The sequence below is a fragment of the Notothenia rossii genome (assembly GCF_949606895.1).
Source record: "Notothenia rossii genome assembly, chromosome: 1".
Taxonomy (NCBI): Eukaryota; Metazoa; Chordata; class Actinopteri; order Perciformes; family Nototheniidae; genus Notothenia; species Notothenia rossii.
Genome location: NC_136912.1, coordinates 21,592,488 through 21,605,697, shown reverse-complemented (window position 1 = coordinate 21,605,697; position 13,210 = coordinate 21,592,488). Strand labels below are relative to the sequence as shown.

At 40.8% G+C, this 13,210-nt stretch overlaps 1 protein-coding gene across 8 annotated transcripts in view; it reads right to left on the bottom strand.

Annotated features, from left to right (window-relative positions):
* Positions 1-13,210, bottom strand: part of adgrl3.1 (adhesion G protein-coupled receptor L3.1) — an 88,612-nt gene that overhangs the window by 55,777 nt on the left and 19,625 nt on the right. For all 8 annotated transcript variants that reach the window (XM_079668290.1, XM_079668292.1, XM_079668293.1 and 5 more), the window contains exon 3: positions 6,813-6,922. In XM_079668290.1, the coding sequence (XP_079524416.1) occupies positions 6,813-6,922 (110 nt within the window). The remainder of the gene's footprint in view (positions 1-6,812; positions 6,923-13,210) is intronic.

Sequence of the window (13,210 nt, the reverse complement as noted above, 5' to 3'; positions counted from 1 at the left end):
CACACACACACACACACACACACACACACACACACACACACACACACACACACACCACTATGGGGAAACAGACACACATGCCATGAAGGCACAGAGAAAGGAAGAGGGATACGGCAGAGCCAAACTCACACAGATTTATACATGGTACTTAACGCAGGACAAAATACAGGGATGCAAAACGACCTGAGATAATAAGCTCTTTAATGTATGCTTATAGCAACAGAGCAATGAAACCCAGAACATTGATTTGATAACTGGGTTTGCATTTCAGTGGACCTGCCAAAACTGCCACTGACGCACAGTAACGCTTATTTGTATGTCACCTACTCTGTGCCACTCTGTGTTTGAGTGTACAATCATCTGTGTGTTGAAATGTGAGTATACTGAATGCAGCGGTTTGCTTCTATCCATACACCAATTCCCTGTCTACTATTTTCAAAGTGTTATCCTTAGAGCTTCGAACGGAGGATGGTTCATTTCGCCCCGCAATGAAATGTGCACACTTGCTCGAAGCCTCTTAAACATATGAATTCCATTCCACCTTGCTCTCAGGGGGACTGAGTGGAATGTGAACATGGCAGAAACCTAATCCTGGAGGCAGTGCCCTTGTGTCTTTCGAGACTTTAGAGACCTGCCGAATGGAACTGGTCCCAGGAGAGGAGAGGAGAGGAGAGGAGAAGAGAGGAGAGGAGCATAGTCTTCAAAGGAAAAAAAAACATTTAGAAGGACTTCCGGATGGGACATGTTTATATATAGCACAAATGCACAACATATTGCACTGCATAAATTATTGAACACTTTACAGCCAAAACTCATCACCAACCGAAAGACATACAGAAACATACAGGACACACACACACGCACGCACGCACGCACGCACGCACGCACGCACGCACGCACGCACGCACGCACACACACACACACACACACACACACACACACACACACACACACACACACACACACACACACACACACACACACACACACACAAGCTACCATTAAATCCTAGGCCCATGAAAAATGCATGATAACTGGTGTGGCTTAGCACAACTCCCGATAAATAAGCAATCTCAGGAAGGAGATCGTGTTAAACCTAAAACAAGTGTGTGTATATGTGTTTTTTGTGAGTCTGTGCCATTACTAGTGGAGATATAAAATGGTTCACCACAAGGAAGTGGTTTTCTTGTGAGGAAAATCTGTGAAAGAAAGCAGATAGTGTGTCTGTGCTGAGTGGATGTGTGCGATGGGACGACAGATATTGATGTACCAAACGCACACACATACTGTATTTAAACAATACAAAGAGACACTGTGTGGTTGCCACAATGGGGATTAATGACACAGAACAACAAGGCCTTCGGATCACCTGAGTGTCTTATACAACCTCCCAGACTCAAAGGAAAACACGCAGAGTTCAAGGTTGACAGCGACTAATAGATTTCAAATGAAAAAGTGTGGCGATAACAAGTACAGCAAATGGCACACAAAATGTCAAACAAATGTCATTCAATTTATATCGCCGCCTGTTGTTTCACCAGATTAGTGGACGCCCCCGTCTGTGACCTCGGTGCAAGATTCTTTTTTTTTAGGCATCTCTAGTTTTAATGTCCATGACAAGGGTAAAAAATGAAAGTTTTACACAAATCGCAGTCATTCATCTTTCAGTGGGCAGGCTTTTACAGAGTGAATGTAGTGTAGGTGGATGACGTGTTTGTTGAAAGGCTTTTTCAAGGTTAGCTCAAGCGTGCGAGGTGTAAAAGATCAGAGGTGTTTTGCTAATTTAGCCTAGAGAGTGCGCAAGACTGCACAACATGTCCTTGTTTCCCAGAACACATAAATACCAGAGCATAATTTCTCAAAGTATCTCTGAGTGTAATTCATAATTGAATTCTGCAGTGTTGAGGCATGTTATCTATTCAGTATCTTCGACTGATCGCTTGTAAAAACACTAAGACTAGACAATTGAATAGTGAGCTTCAAAATAATTATGTTGAATTATTTCCAGTAAAGCTTTGAATAATTATTAGAAAAACAATAGCAGCACAATAACACTTACATAAATGCTTTGTTAGTGAAAGTGTGTCGCCTGTTTAGTTTCAGTTTAATAAATACAAAAATGAATATTCATCAACGTATCTTCTATTTTTTTTGTAACTTTAATCAAATGACAAGCTCTTTGCCGTGGATACCTTCTCTTGCTTTTTTTCAGGCTCTCTCTTTCCATTTCTATTCCTCATACACACACTCGCACAGAAGCAGTGTTAACCTGACTCTGGTACAGTGTAAAGGTAATTAGCATTTTTATTGAAAGCATACGGTTTATTAAAGAGGTATTCATCTAGGAGGAAAGAGTGTGTGGACTCATGAGTGTGTGTAATATGTGCGTTTGTGTGCGTGTTCCTGCAGACGACTGGCGACAGCAGCCTCACCACTACTATCTCTGATCTCCAATCAGCTCAGGCGGCTAAAACCCAAGGTCATTTGTGGACACGGACAGTTTTCTTCTTCCTCTCTCCATTATTCTCATCGTTTACTCTGTCCTCTCATCCTCACCTGCTGGCATTCTCCATCGTCCTTTCACGCTGTGCTTTTCTCCTCGTTCATTCTCTGTGTATTGTCCTCTGTATTGTCCTCTGTATTTCCACCACTTCCCGCAACCCTAACCCTGTCCACCTCACCGCTGTGTCTTTTTATCAGTTAATTCATTCATTCTGTTCCTCGTCTGCTGGCCTCGTCTAACCTATTTCCCTCTATCTCTGTTTCAGCTGTCGCTCCCGCTCTCTCGTACGCTCGCTCACCCTCCGTCTCTTTGGTTGCTTTCCATCTTTCCCTCGCTCTCCCCGGGAAACACACAATTGCCCGTGTACGCCAAACACACACGCAAACAAGGACACATACATTATAATGTACATTCACATACGTTGAGACATGCACACACACATGGACATAACATAGAGCAATCATATTAATGACACACACACACACACACACACACACACACACACACACACACACACACACACACACACACACACACACACACACACACACACACACACACACACACAGATCTTTTCATGTTATCATGATGAAGTTATTCCAAGGGTCCAATCTGACAGAAGTCTTTAATTGGCCAGACAAGAAGGTGATTTTATCTTTTAATTAGCTCTCCTACTGAGCCACGTCTATTGTCTAAAATAGACTGCATGGGTATTGCATAACATATCACTGGCTTTTCTGATTAATACACTAAATGTGGTAGTAGGCTAATTGCTTCATAATAACAGTTGGAGAGCCAGGGTCTGCTGCGTGGAGATGAGGACATGGATAGACAAAATCCCAGGCGTTCCAGGCTTTTTTTGAATTGTTTTATAGTGACACTACGGCACGTAGCAGTGACAATGACATGAAACGATCCAAATCATTTTCACCAATTGTGTATTTGTAGAGATTTCATGTATCCATGTGTGAGAGCTGGCTTGAGAAAGTACTCTGTACAGTAGTGTGTTAATGTATGGATATTTATAGTCCGCCTGCAGTGCAATGAGCAAGTATACACAGGTGGCTAATTACTGCCAAAGCTAGCTGGCTAGTTTGGCACACGACCGCCACACACTCATACCACTGAGAGCCAGAGAGAGAAAAGCGAGAGAGCACTTGATTTTAGCTTTGGAAAGGAGCCAGAATCCTGCAGTGCGGGGAGGAGAGATGAAGAGCTTGGTAGGTAGAGCAAGCCAAAAATCCTCAAGAAAAAAACCAAGGAGGAGAGGTGGAGGGGCAACATTTCCCAGAAAACGGAACCGTACACAATTTAATTACCTGTTTTACAACCCACTTTCAGATTTGTTTACAATATCTATGCGGTAGGAAACATAACCGCTCTACTTCAACGCCCGTACTGGGGAAAAGCTCCTCTACAGCACGAGGTGGTGTCGCTTTGAAGCTCAGCTCACTTTCTTTCTGTGCAATCAGTTTCTGATTAGCAACGCCCGGCCTCAGGGATGATGGCTCTGGGTCAGGTGTTTGCACTCAACAGGCAGCACTAGCAGTGTGTTTAAGGGGACGCCGCATCGCTGGCTTGAGTTATGGCTGTCCCGTTGATGTTGCATCCATTTGAGTGTGCTAATGCCAACCCTGTAATAATGTAAATATGATGATTTGTTAAAGTTGTTGACTATTAAGGGATGCGACAGTTTGAGTACACTCTCATATATTTCAGAAAACAAGCCTCGGTTATTGATCCGTCGTGATTTATGGCAACATTTTGGAGATAGATCACCGCTTAATGTCTTACAAATGTATCTTTCACAACAACGCAGCTGACAGCATTGATTTGCTATGTCACGCACGCCAGCTTGATCGCAGACGAGAGCTCAAGCATCTGCGACCTGAATATCAGCGAGCAAAGTATCTCAGTTCTAACGTTCGGACACGCTTACGCCCCTTCAAAGAACATTGATTCCATAAATATTTTAAGGATGCAATGAGAGGGCCCTGTGAGGGGTCAGGGAACAAAAAATCATAATATATTCTCTGACATAAGAATGTGTAGTGTAAAGTCATGGTATCCAAGCACTAGTTCAACTTTTCATACATCATATTTTACTCTGCAACGTTTCTTTTTTGCTAAACACACCCACAGGAGCCAGGTAGTGTATCAGAGCGCTACCTGATCCAGCCTGAACACTTAGTCAGTACACGAAAACTGCTAATGTACTGTTAAAGGCTCTCTCTCTCTCTCTCTCTCTCTCTCTCTCTCTCTCTCTCTCTCTCTCTCTCTCTCTCTCTCTCTCTCTCTCTCTCTATCCTTTCCTCCAATGCTCTATCTCTCCCTTTGTCCCTCCCTCTGTTAGCTGAGCTCTCTAATGACTTTGGTTTCAGATGCTGTCTATTTTTGCTGGGGGAAACGTTACCCTGACGGACTCATTGTTTATCAGATCAGCATGCAACTCATCTTCCTTTGCACTCAGTTGTTCATAAGATACTGTTCTTTCCAGTGATTAATCTATGACATACGGTTGCGCTGTGTTTTCAAGCTGGCGTTCAGTTAAAACAAGGATGAAGACAGAATGTGCAGACAAGTTCTAAATGAATGGAGGAAACAAGAGTTAAAACACACACTGACACACACCCTGTTTTGATGCTTGTGATGTGTGTGGCGTGCAAGTGTGTGCGCGCACTCAGAGGGGCATTAAGCAGGTATCAGGTTGTGTTTCCCTCTGCTCCAGAGAGGGCTCTGATAGTCCTATTATTTAATCTGTTGGTCATTCTAGATGCCAGGCAAGAGCCGTTTAGCCAGACATAATTGAATGCTTCAGTGTGGGAGATCACCTTGGCCGTCTATATGGAGCGTGGTGCCAAGGCTGTACACTCAGACAATGGGAGGCAAAGATTCAAGATAAGTATCTGTGATTTCTGAAACACTTTAGAAGGAATTATGCTGAAAGAACTACAGTTCACAACGTTTGTTCCAAGCTGTCACACACATTTGTTATTGAAGGAAGACAGAAAAAAGTTGAATATTTGGAATCAAAACGTTCCTTTTGCACATAATTATGCTTGAGGAGAAACTTACTTATTGGTTTATATCTTTTTGAAGAACTGACAATAACTTGAAACAGGGCACTTTACATTTTTTGAAAGACTCAGTTCACTTGTCCAACAATCTTCTTTTTTTTTAAGCAAAAGTAAGATTTACACAGATTACTAAATTGATTTTTGGATAACGACTTTTATTCTGTATTTAAAATCCAACTGTGTATGTAGATGACCTAAACTGCGGATATGTTTGTAATGAACAAAGAATGTCACCAATAAGAGCTTCACTTGTATACAGAAATAGAAACAAATCCACACCCACGCTGCCTCTTGTACCATGTTTCCATGAGCTTTACAAAAAACGCCATGTACAATGTAATAGCAATAGTAGTATTTGGTTCAACCATGTTTAACAACAGATTACTGAGCTGAAAGTACATTTGGATTCTTCCACTGAAGCACAGCAGGTCTATTATTGAATCGAGGAAGTTAGTTGTTGTTTATTTCCTACTACATTCTGTTTCTGTCCTTTTGTTAGTAATATGTCCTCTTTCATTGCATTTTAAATGAATTTTTTTTGGGGCATAAAGCAATATTCATTTTTGTTTTGGCAACAACTGTGTGTGAAAAAACAAATTCAAAATGCCTTTTGTGATAGAAAAGTAGTGAGAGCAACGACAGGGGAATCACTTTAGATTTTTCGACAAAAAGCAGACACAGAAGTCGCATTTTGGGTTTGCCTTTGGACAAATCTTCTAAGCTGGAATACAGTTTTAAAACATCAACAGCAAATGTATGTCTTTACTCCAAAAAGACCCTGAACCCTTGTGCATGTTTTATTCAATGAGCTGTAACCTACATTTTAGGGGAAAACTTTACCAGTAAAAGAAAACAAAAAAGAAACGTTCACAGTTGTTGGTATATTCAGCGACCCTGTCCCAGGAATGTTTCACTCCAGTGAATACGACCTCTCAGTCTGTTATCACATGGTCAGAGGTCAAATCACCATCTGCCATCACTGGAGCCGATCCTCCTTTCTCTTCCTTCCTTTCTTGGATTTTCCAAGGGGAGAAGTGTGATCATAGTTCCCCATATAAAGTGTCTGTGGTTTTTATGAATGATTGTAAAACACTGCAGTCTTCACAATCCAACTTGTAGGAAATGGCAAACACATGTTGAGATGACATCATTTAAAAAACTAACGCACGTATGTCACTACAGAGATAAGAGGCCAAAACATGTTCAAATCATTTTACAAAAAGGGTACTTACTGTATGGGACGCACTCATATTGGACTTCCAAATATTTGTATGTGCCAGGGCAGGGGTCAGGGAAAACGTCTGGCCCAGCCACCACCGCACACTGGGTACGGTTGTTGCATCTAGAAAAAACGAAAGGTTAGTTCAGATGCACAGAGATATTCTCACAAACCCTCAATAACAGGTCTGTCTTTTGAATTCCAAAGCACTCTTCAATACAGACAGATTATATATATTGAGATGTACGTATTTGTTTCCTCTCATAGTAGCACCTTGGGATTTCTGTTAGCAATGAAAGGTGCTCTATAAGTCAAATGTATTATTATTATAGTACACTACATTCACCCTGTCAGTGAAGGGTCGTGAGTTTAAGGACCCTTTAGATTGAAAAGAGGGCAGACAATGTGTCCTTACATGTACACCTGGAGTCGACATTACACTAATGGAATCATTGAGTACACTCATACACAAGGTGGTATAATGTGGCGATTGAAGAGCTGTGGAAAGGACACTTCTAGTGTGTGTGTGTGTGTGTGTGTGTGTGTGTGTGTGTGTGTGTGTGTGTGTGTGTGTGTGTGTGTGTGTGTGTGTGTGTGTGTGTGTGTGTGTGTGTGTGTGTGTGTGTGTGTGTGTGTGTGTGTGTGTGTGTGTGTGTGTGTGTGTGTGCGCGTGTGTGTGTGTGTGTGTGTGTGTGTGTGTGTGTGTGTGTGTGTGTGTGTGTGTGTGTGTGTGTGTGTGTGTGTGTGTGTGTGTGTGTGTGTGTTTGGGTGCTTGTGCAGCACTGAGAACAATAACCTATAGCTTTAAGAGTATTTTGCCCCAGACTCCAGATAATTAATTGTAATTATCAGGGGGGCCCTCTCCTCTGACTCACAAAAAGTAAGTATTCCTCACTCTTATTACAACTGGCTATGTGAGACAGCCCACTGTATTTATTATGCACCTGATTGTTGTGTTTTCATGCATGCAGGCGGCAATAAAAATGCAATCTTGATATTTATGCTCAAGTGTTTGTAATTAAACATGTTAAGGCCAAGCCTTACAACCAAAGATGATTTGTTGAGGCTTGGTTGGATTCGACATATTATCATGATAGATTGAAGAAATAGCATAAACTGTAACCTCATACTGAAGATACACTTAATCGAAACGGTGCATTCTGGTTTCAATACATTATTGTAATAACGTGAAATGAAGAATATACCGTCTTTGAGACTAGGGACTGAAACCCAAGAGGAAAAGGCCTATTTTTGAAAGTCAGATTTCTCTTCTCATCTAAATATTTTCTTTCAATTTGTACAACTGTTGTGTCTCTCCCTCTTCCCCTCTCTGTCTGCACACCTGTCAAACAGGCGACATTCACATAAAAAAAAATCAGATTCTCCCATTGAGATATTTTTAATGAGCATGCCAAACCCCTCAAGTCTCTTTTCTTACAGTATCATTCAACAATTTGCATAATGAAATATGCATGAGAGCTAATTTAATTCTTGGTTCAATATTCACTTATAACACGGAGAATCAATGTACGCAACACCCCCACTTACTGAGACGTATAATGATGTGGATTGCTGACCAGTGGGACTATGTTCAGGTGTGGGGTTATTGAAGTTTAAAACAATTTAAAACTGTATGTGTCTGTCATATTCTAATACCAATACCCGCCAGTCTTCACTCCTCTCCCTCCCTTTTTTTTCTCTCGCCTCTGTGCTTTTTAATTTCTTGCCCCGGTGCCTTCATCATCGGTCACCTGTCATCAGTGCAAGTTGTGGACTCGGGGGACAAACTTTGTCTGCAACACCGACCAATGGACACGACTGCATGGCCCACAGTGGTGAATCAGAGTGCAAATGCTATGTTAGTGCTATTGTATGACCTCACATATTTGCTTTTGCAACAAAAAGAAAACTTTAGTTATGATGTCATCCCAATGGGAGATAAAAACAAGTGATTAGAGCTCAAAAGTTACTCAAAGAGTGCTGCCATGGGCATAATTATTTCTCACACAAGTTAAAGGGTAAGAATCCTGAACTCTTTTGGGCTTAAAACATGGCTCATCTTGAAACGAAAAAAAAGGATTGAATCCAGCACAAAACGATGCTAGTGAACCGGCCAGTGAAACCACACAACATTAGAAAGTTATTGCATAAGGCAAAAGAAAGCTGAAATAAGGAAAAAATAATGCATAAAAAAAAGCTCCTAAGCAGAGAACCGAAAGTTGCAAATGTGTTCAGAAGAGCAAAACAGAGTCATTTTAGGTTTTCTGTAACTGTGGGTATGTGTTTTCTAATTCATGTCCCAGCAAAAGTTATTTCTTAGGGACTTTCACGACTGAGTCATAAAGTACTGAAGGTTATTGACTGCTTTCTTAGATAGAAAGTAAAGCAAAGATTTGACATAATCTCTTGCACGCTCTATCTCTCCGCCATCACTACCTCTTTATCTATTTTAGTCTGCACTACTTTTCTTTTTCTTCACCCCACACTTTCTAAGCCAAGATAATAAACCAATTTCTTTCTCAGCTTTCGTCTTCATCCTTCCCGCCAAGAAATGATTCCTCTCCGTTCCTCCTTCTTTGTCTCTCATTCCTCTGTTTTTTCCCCTGTCTGTTTATCTGTCTTAAACCCACTTAGCTGCAGTTTCCCAAGTCACACCCAGATATATGTGGTAGGCCTTTTATTGCTTGCTTCTTTCTCCATCTGTCCTCTCTCCCTTCTTAATATCTTTCTCATTCCTGCCTCCCTCAGGGCGTCATCTCCAGCCTCCCTCTGTTTCTCCCCAGATCCCTCCATCCTTAAGCCTGTGCTGACGTCACCATTCTGTCTGAGCCACTAGTCTGAGTCGGATCCAAAAAAAATACTCCCTTATGTCCCCAGTACCTCCATCTCCTTCGTATTTTCTCTCTCTCTCTGTTATACTAATTTCCTCTCTGCCAATGTGTTTAGCAGTCTGGCAAAACATAAAAATATCAGCAAAAATTCGCAATCCACGTCTTCTCTGCAGTTCGACAAATGATGAATAGATGCAGAACATGCACATAACCCCCTACACGCACCTTTGCAACCCTTTTTAGTTTTTTTTAAACATAGAAAAAGCTGTATATTATTTCCTGTGTGGTTTTCTTAGTGTTGGCAGAAAAAGTTTTTTTTTTAAATTAGCATGACCACATCAAAACAAAGCAGTGGCCTGGATACCGCCTTGCCTGCTGGCTTTCTTCCCTGCAACGTGCGAAACGCACACAAACAAACTATTCTCTAACAAAGCCGAGCGGTGGCAGGCAGGGAAAGAGAGAAAGCTGCGATGCTGCAGTGGGTGCTGCTGTTGTTATTTTCTCTGATGTTTTTCACTTTGTTTGGCAGACCTCCCTTCACTCCGTCTCTGCCTCGATCCCTCATATAAACATAACTGACTGTCTGATGATTTGATGAGGCTGGCGCTGGATGATGCAGTGTGTGTGGGTTTGTGTGCGCATATGTGCTAACACATGCATGTGTCTGCCAGAAAGATGTAAGATAGAATAAATATTTGTGAGTGAGTGTGTGTGTTTCCGGCTGCATGTGCTCCAGTGCAGATGTGTTGAAGAACTATATAATTACAGAGCAAGTGAAAGCTGAGAACTAATCCTCATGAGTTGAAAGAGGTGTCTGAGATTGAGTGGCGCACAAAGCCTCAGCACAGTATTCTGTAATCATCATCTGAATAGATTCAAAGCTCTGCAACACCGACTGAGTCAGAGTAACATGTTTAAAATATACGGTATTTCTGGAATGGCGTCTGAATATCAAATAATATTGGGGTGCTATTGATATGTTATCAGAATCAGGAATGTGTGAAAGTTACTTTTTACCCATAATATTAACTGTGCGTTATATTCAGTAACTGTTAATGTTAATTATAGCCTGAGTTTTCTCATTTATTTTCATAGGCATATTGTTCGACTGTCAAGTCTCATCATATTCATTATTATAATCCTCACTGACAAGCTGGAGGCACTTTATTTTGTATTCTATATATTGCTAGTAACGTTTTAATTTCATAGATTTAAATATCCCCGTTTGTTGTGTGCTGTCTGAAAAATCCTAACATATTTCATGTAGATTTGGCTTATTGTTTACTGTGCGCTATACTTTTCCTTTCACTATTTTATTTGTATTTTATAATTCTAAGTGTAAAGTGCATACTTGTGTATATATAATGCCATCATAATTATGCTAATTTCAAATTAGCCTTAACATCTTGAAAAAAAAAATATATATTTAATCCCTGAACTGCTTGGCAACTATTTTAACTTCCTGTATTACTGATTGTCTCTTGGCCCTCTCTTTCAAACCAGCAAGAACATAGATGCCTTCAAATAGTGTGAAATCTCTTTAAAAGTTGGAGATCCCTCTGAGAGTTGTGCAGTTGTCAAAACAGACAGTGTTAACTGATGAAGTGTATACTTATCATTTTATTTAGCTTGGTTTGTTGCAGGAAAAAGATTGGAAAACTATTTTTGTTGTTGCTGTTGACAGTTGAACTATATGAACACAGGATAAGGCAGATCATGGGAGACATGGTTTAACACAGTTGGACTTTATCAATGGATATTAAAAGGATTTGATGTATAAATCTACATAGGGATATTCCAGCCTGGTCTCAAGTATCTTGAAAAGTCTCTGAGTCATGTGTTTCATCAAGCATGGGTAAACTTTCTGCTTCACGATACAATCATAAAAGCCTGCCCACAGTGTCATTATTGTAAAGGGGGCTGCTTCTGCACTAGCGGCAACATATTACAAGTAAAGATCAGATATTATGTTTTATATTACATGAATGCGTTTGCCTTTTGACCATGCAATCATGAAGATTGATTTATGTTCTTTCACATTGCTGTGTCTTAAATGTGATACATATTTATATATTTAAAGCAGCATAAACTCCACTTCGAGCGATATAATTACTAACAAAGCACTTATATACTAATAAAGGGCTGGCTTATCTAAAGCCAGTTGAGTAGCACTTGAAATGTTTTAGCTCTATGAAACCTGATGTACTTATATGATTCTGTTTTCTTCAAGTTTGTATCTTGTAGAACGCACTTATTGTAAGTCGCTTAGGATAAAAGCGTCAGCTAAATGCAATGTAATGTAATGTAATAAATCATACATTACCCTTACTGTTTATGGTTATTCTATGTCGCTGCCGTTTGACAGGAAGTTATTCAACATTTGGTTCCACAAACAATCAGATTACCCTTTTGTCATTTGACGAGAGCTGTACTAGATGATCACATTATAAATTGCACTGTGCTAGCAGTCCAAACTATCAAAGGAAAAAAAACAATACAATATTCCAGAAAGAAGAAAAAATAATCACATGATGTGCTGATTATTAAGCGTGTAACACATTCTGAAAAGAAATACAATTCAAATCCCCAAACTGGGAGCAATTAAGTGGAGAGAATGAGCCGTTGGAAAAGCATAAAACAAAAGACAGTTTGTGAAAATAATCCAAGGAAGGGGGAGAGATGATTTCACCGGGCTCTTTATGTCCTGCGGGAGTTCAGGAAACCCATTTGACAGCAGACAGAGCATAGTTACTGTATCTCGCTACAGGATAGAAAGCTGTTAGGCCGGCCACACACACACACACACACACACACACACACACACACACACACACACACACACACACACACACACACACACACACACACACACACACACACACACACACACACACACACACCCACACACACACACACACACACACACACCCCCACACACACACACACGCACACACACACACACACACACACACACACACACACACACACACACACACACACACACACACACCACATATGAGATTCCGCTGCTACTGGCCTCGTTTCTGCTTTATTAGTTCCCTGATGTGGTTATATACACACATATACAGTAGGGCTACTTGGGGATGGACACATGGAGTGATGGAAACCGTGGAAGGATGCAGAGGAACTGGGATGTAATAAGTAATTGAAGAGTGATGCACGGATTGTGATTGACAGAGGTAAAGCAAAAGGAAGGAAAAAACATGTCTGTGTGTGTTTGTGTAGGAAGGTCTTTGTATATGTCTACCAGCGGGTATAGAGAAGCAGACGCATCACATTCTGTGCCAGCACCACCACACCAGGCGTACTAAGAAATGACAGATCTATCTCCCTTGTTCTATTCCTCCCACACACATACACACCAGCAGCACACATATACATACATACACAACAACACTCCTCTGCGGTCCTTGAATACGTTTCTGTCAGCTCTCGAGCAGCCTGTCAGACAAGCCACAGGTAAAATAATGTTGTTTTCCCTACTGGGAAAAAGCTTTGAAATGTGTTACATTATTAATATTTGGCTGAAGGATGTCATTCTCTCCTATTTTTCTCCCAT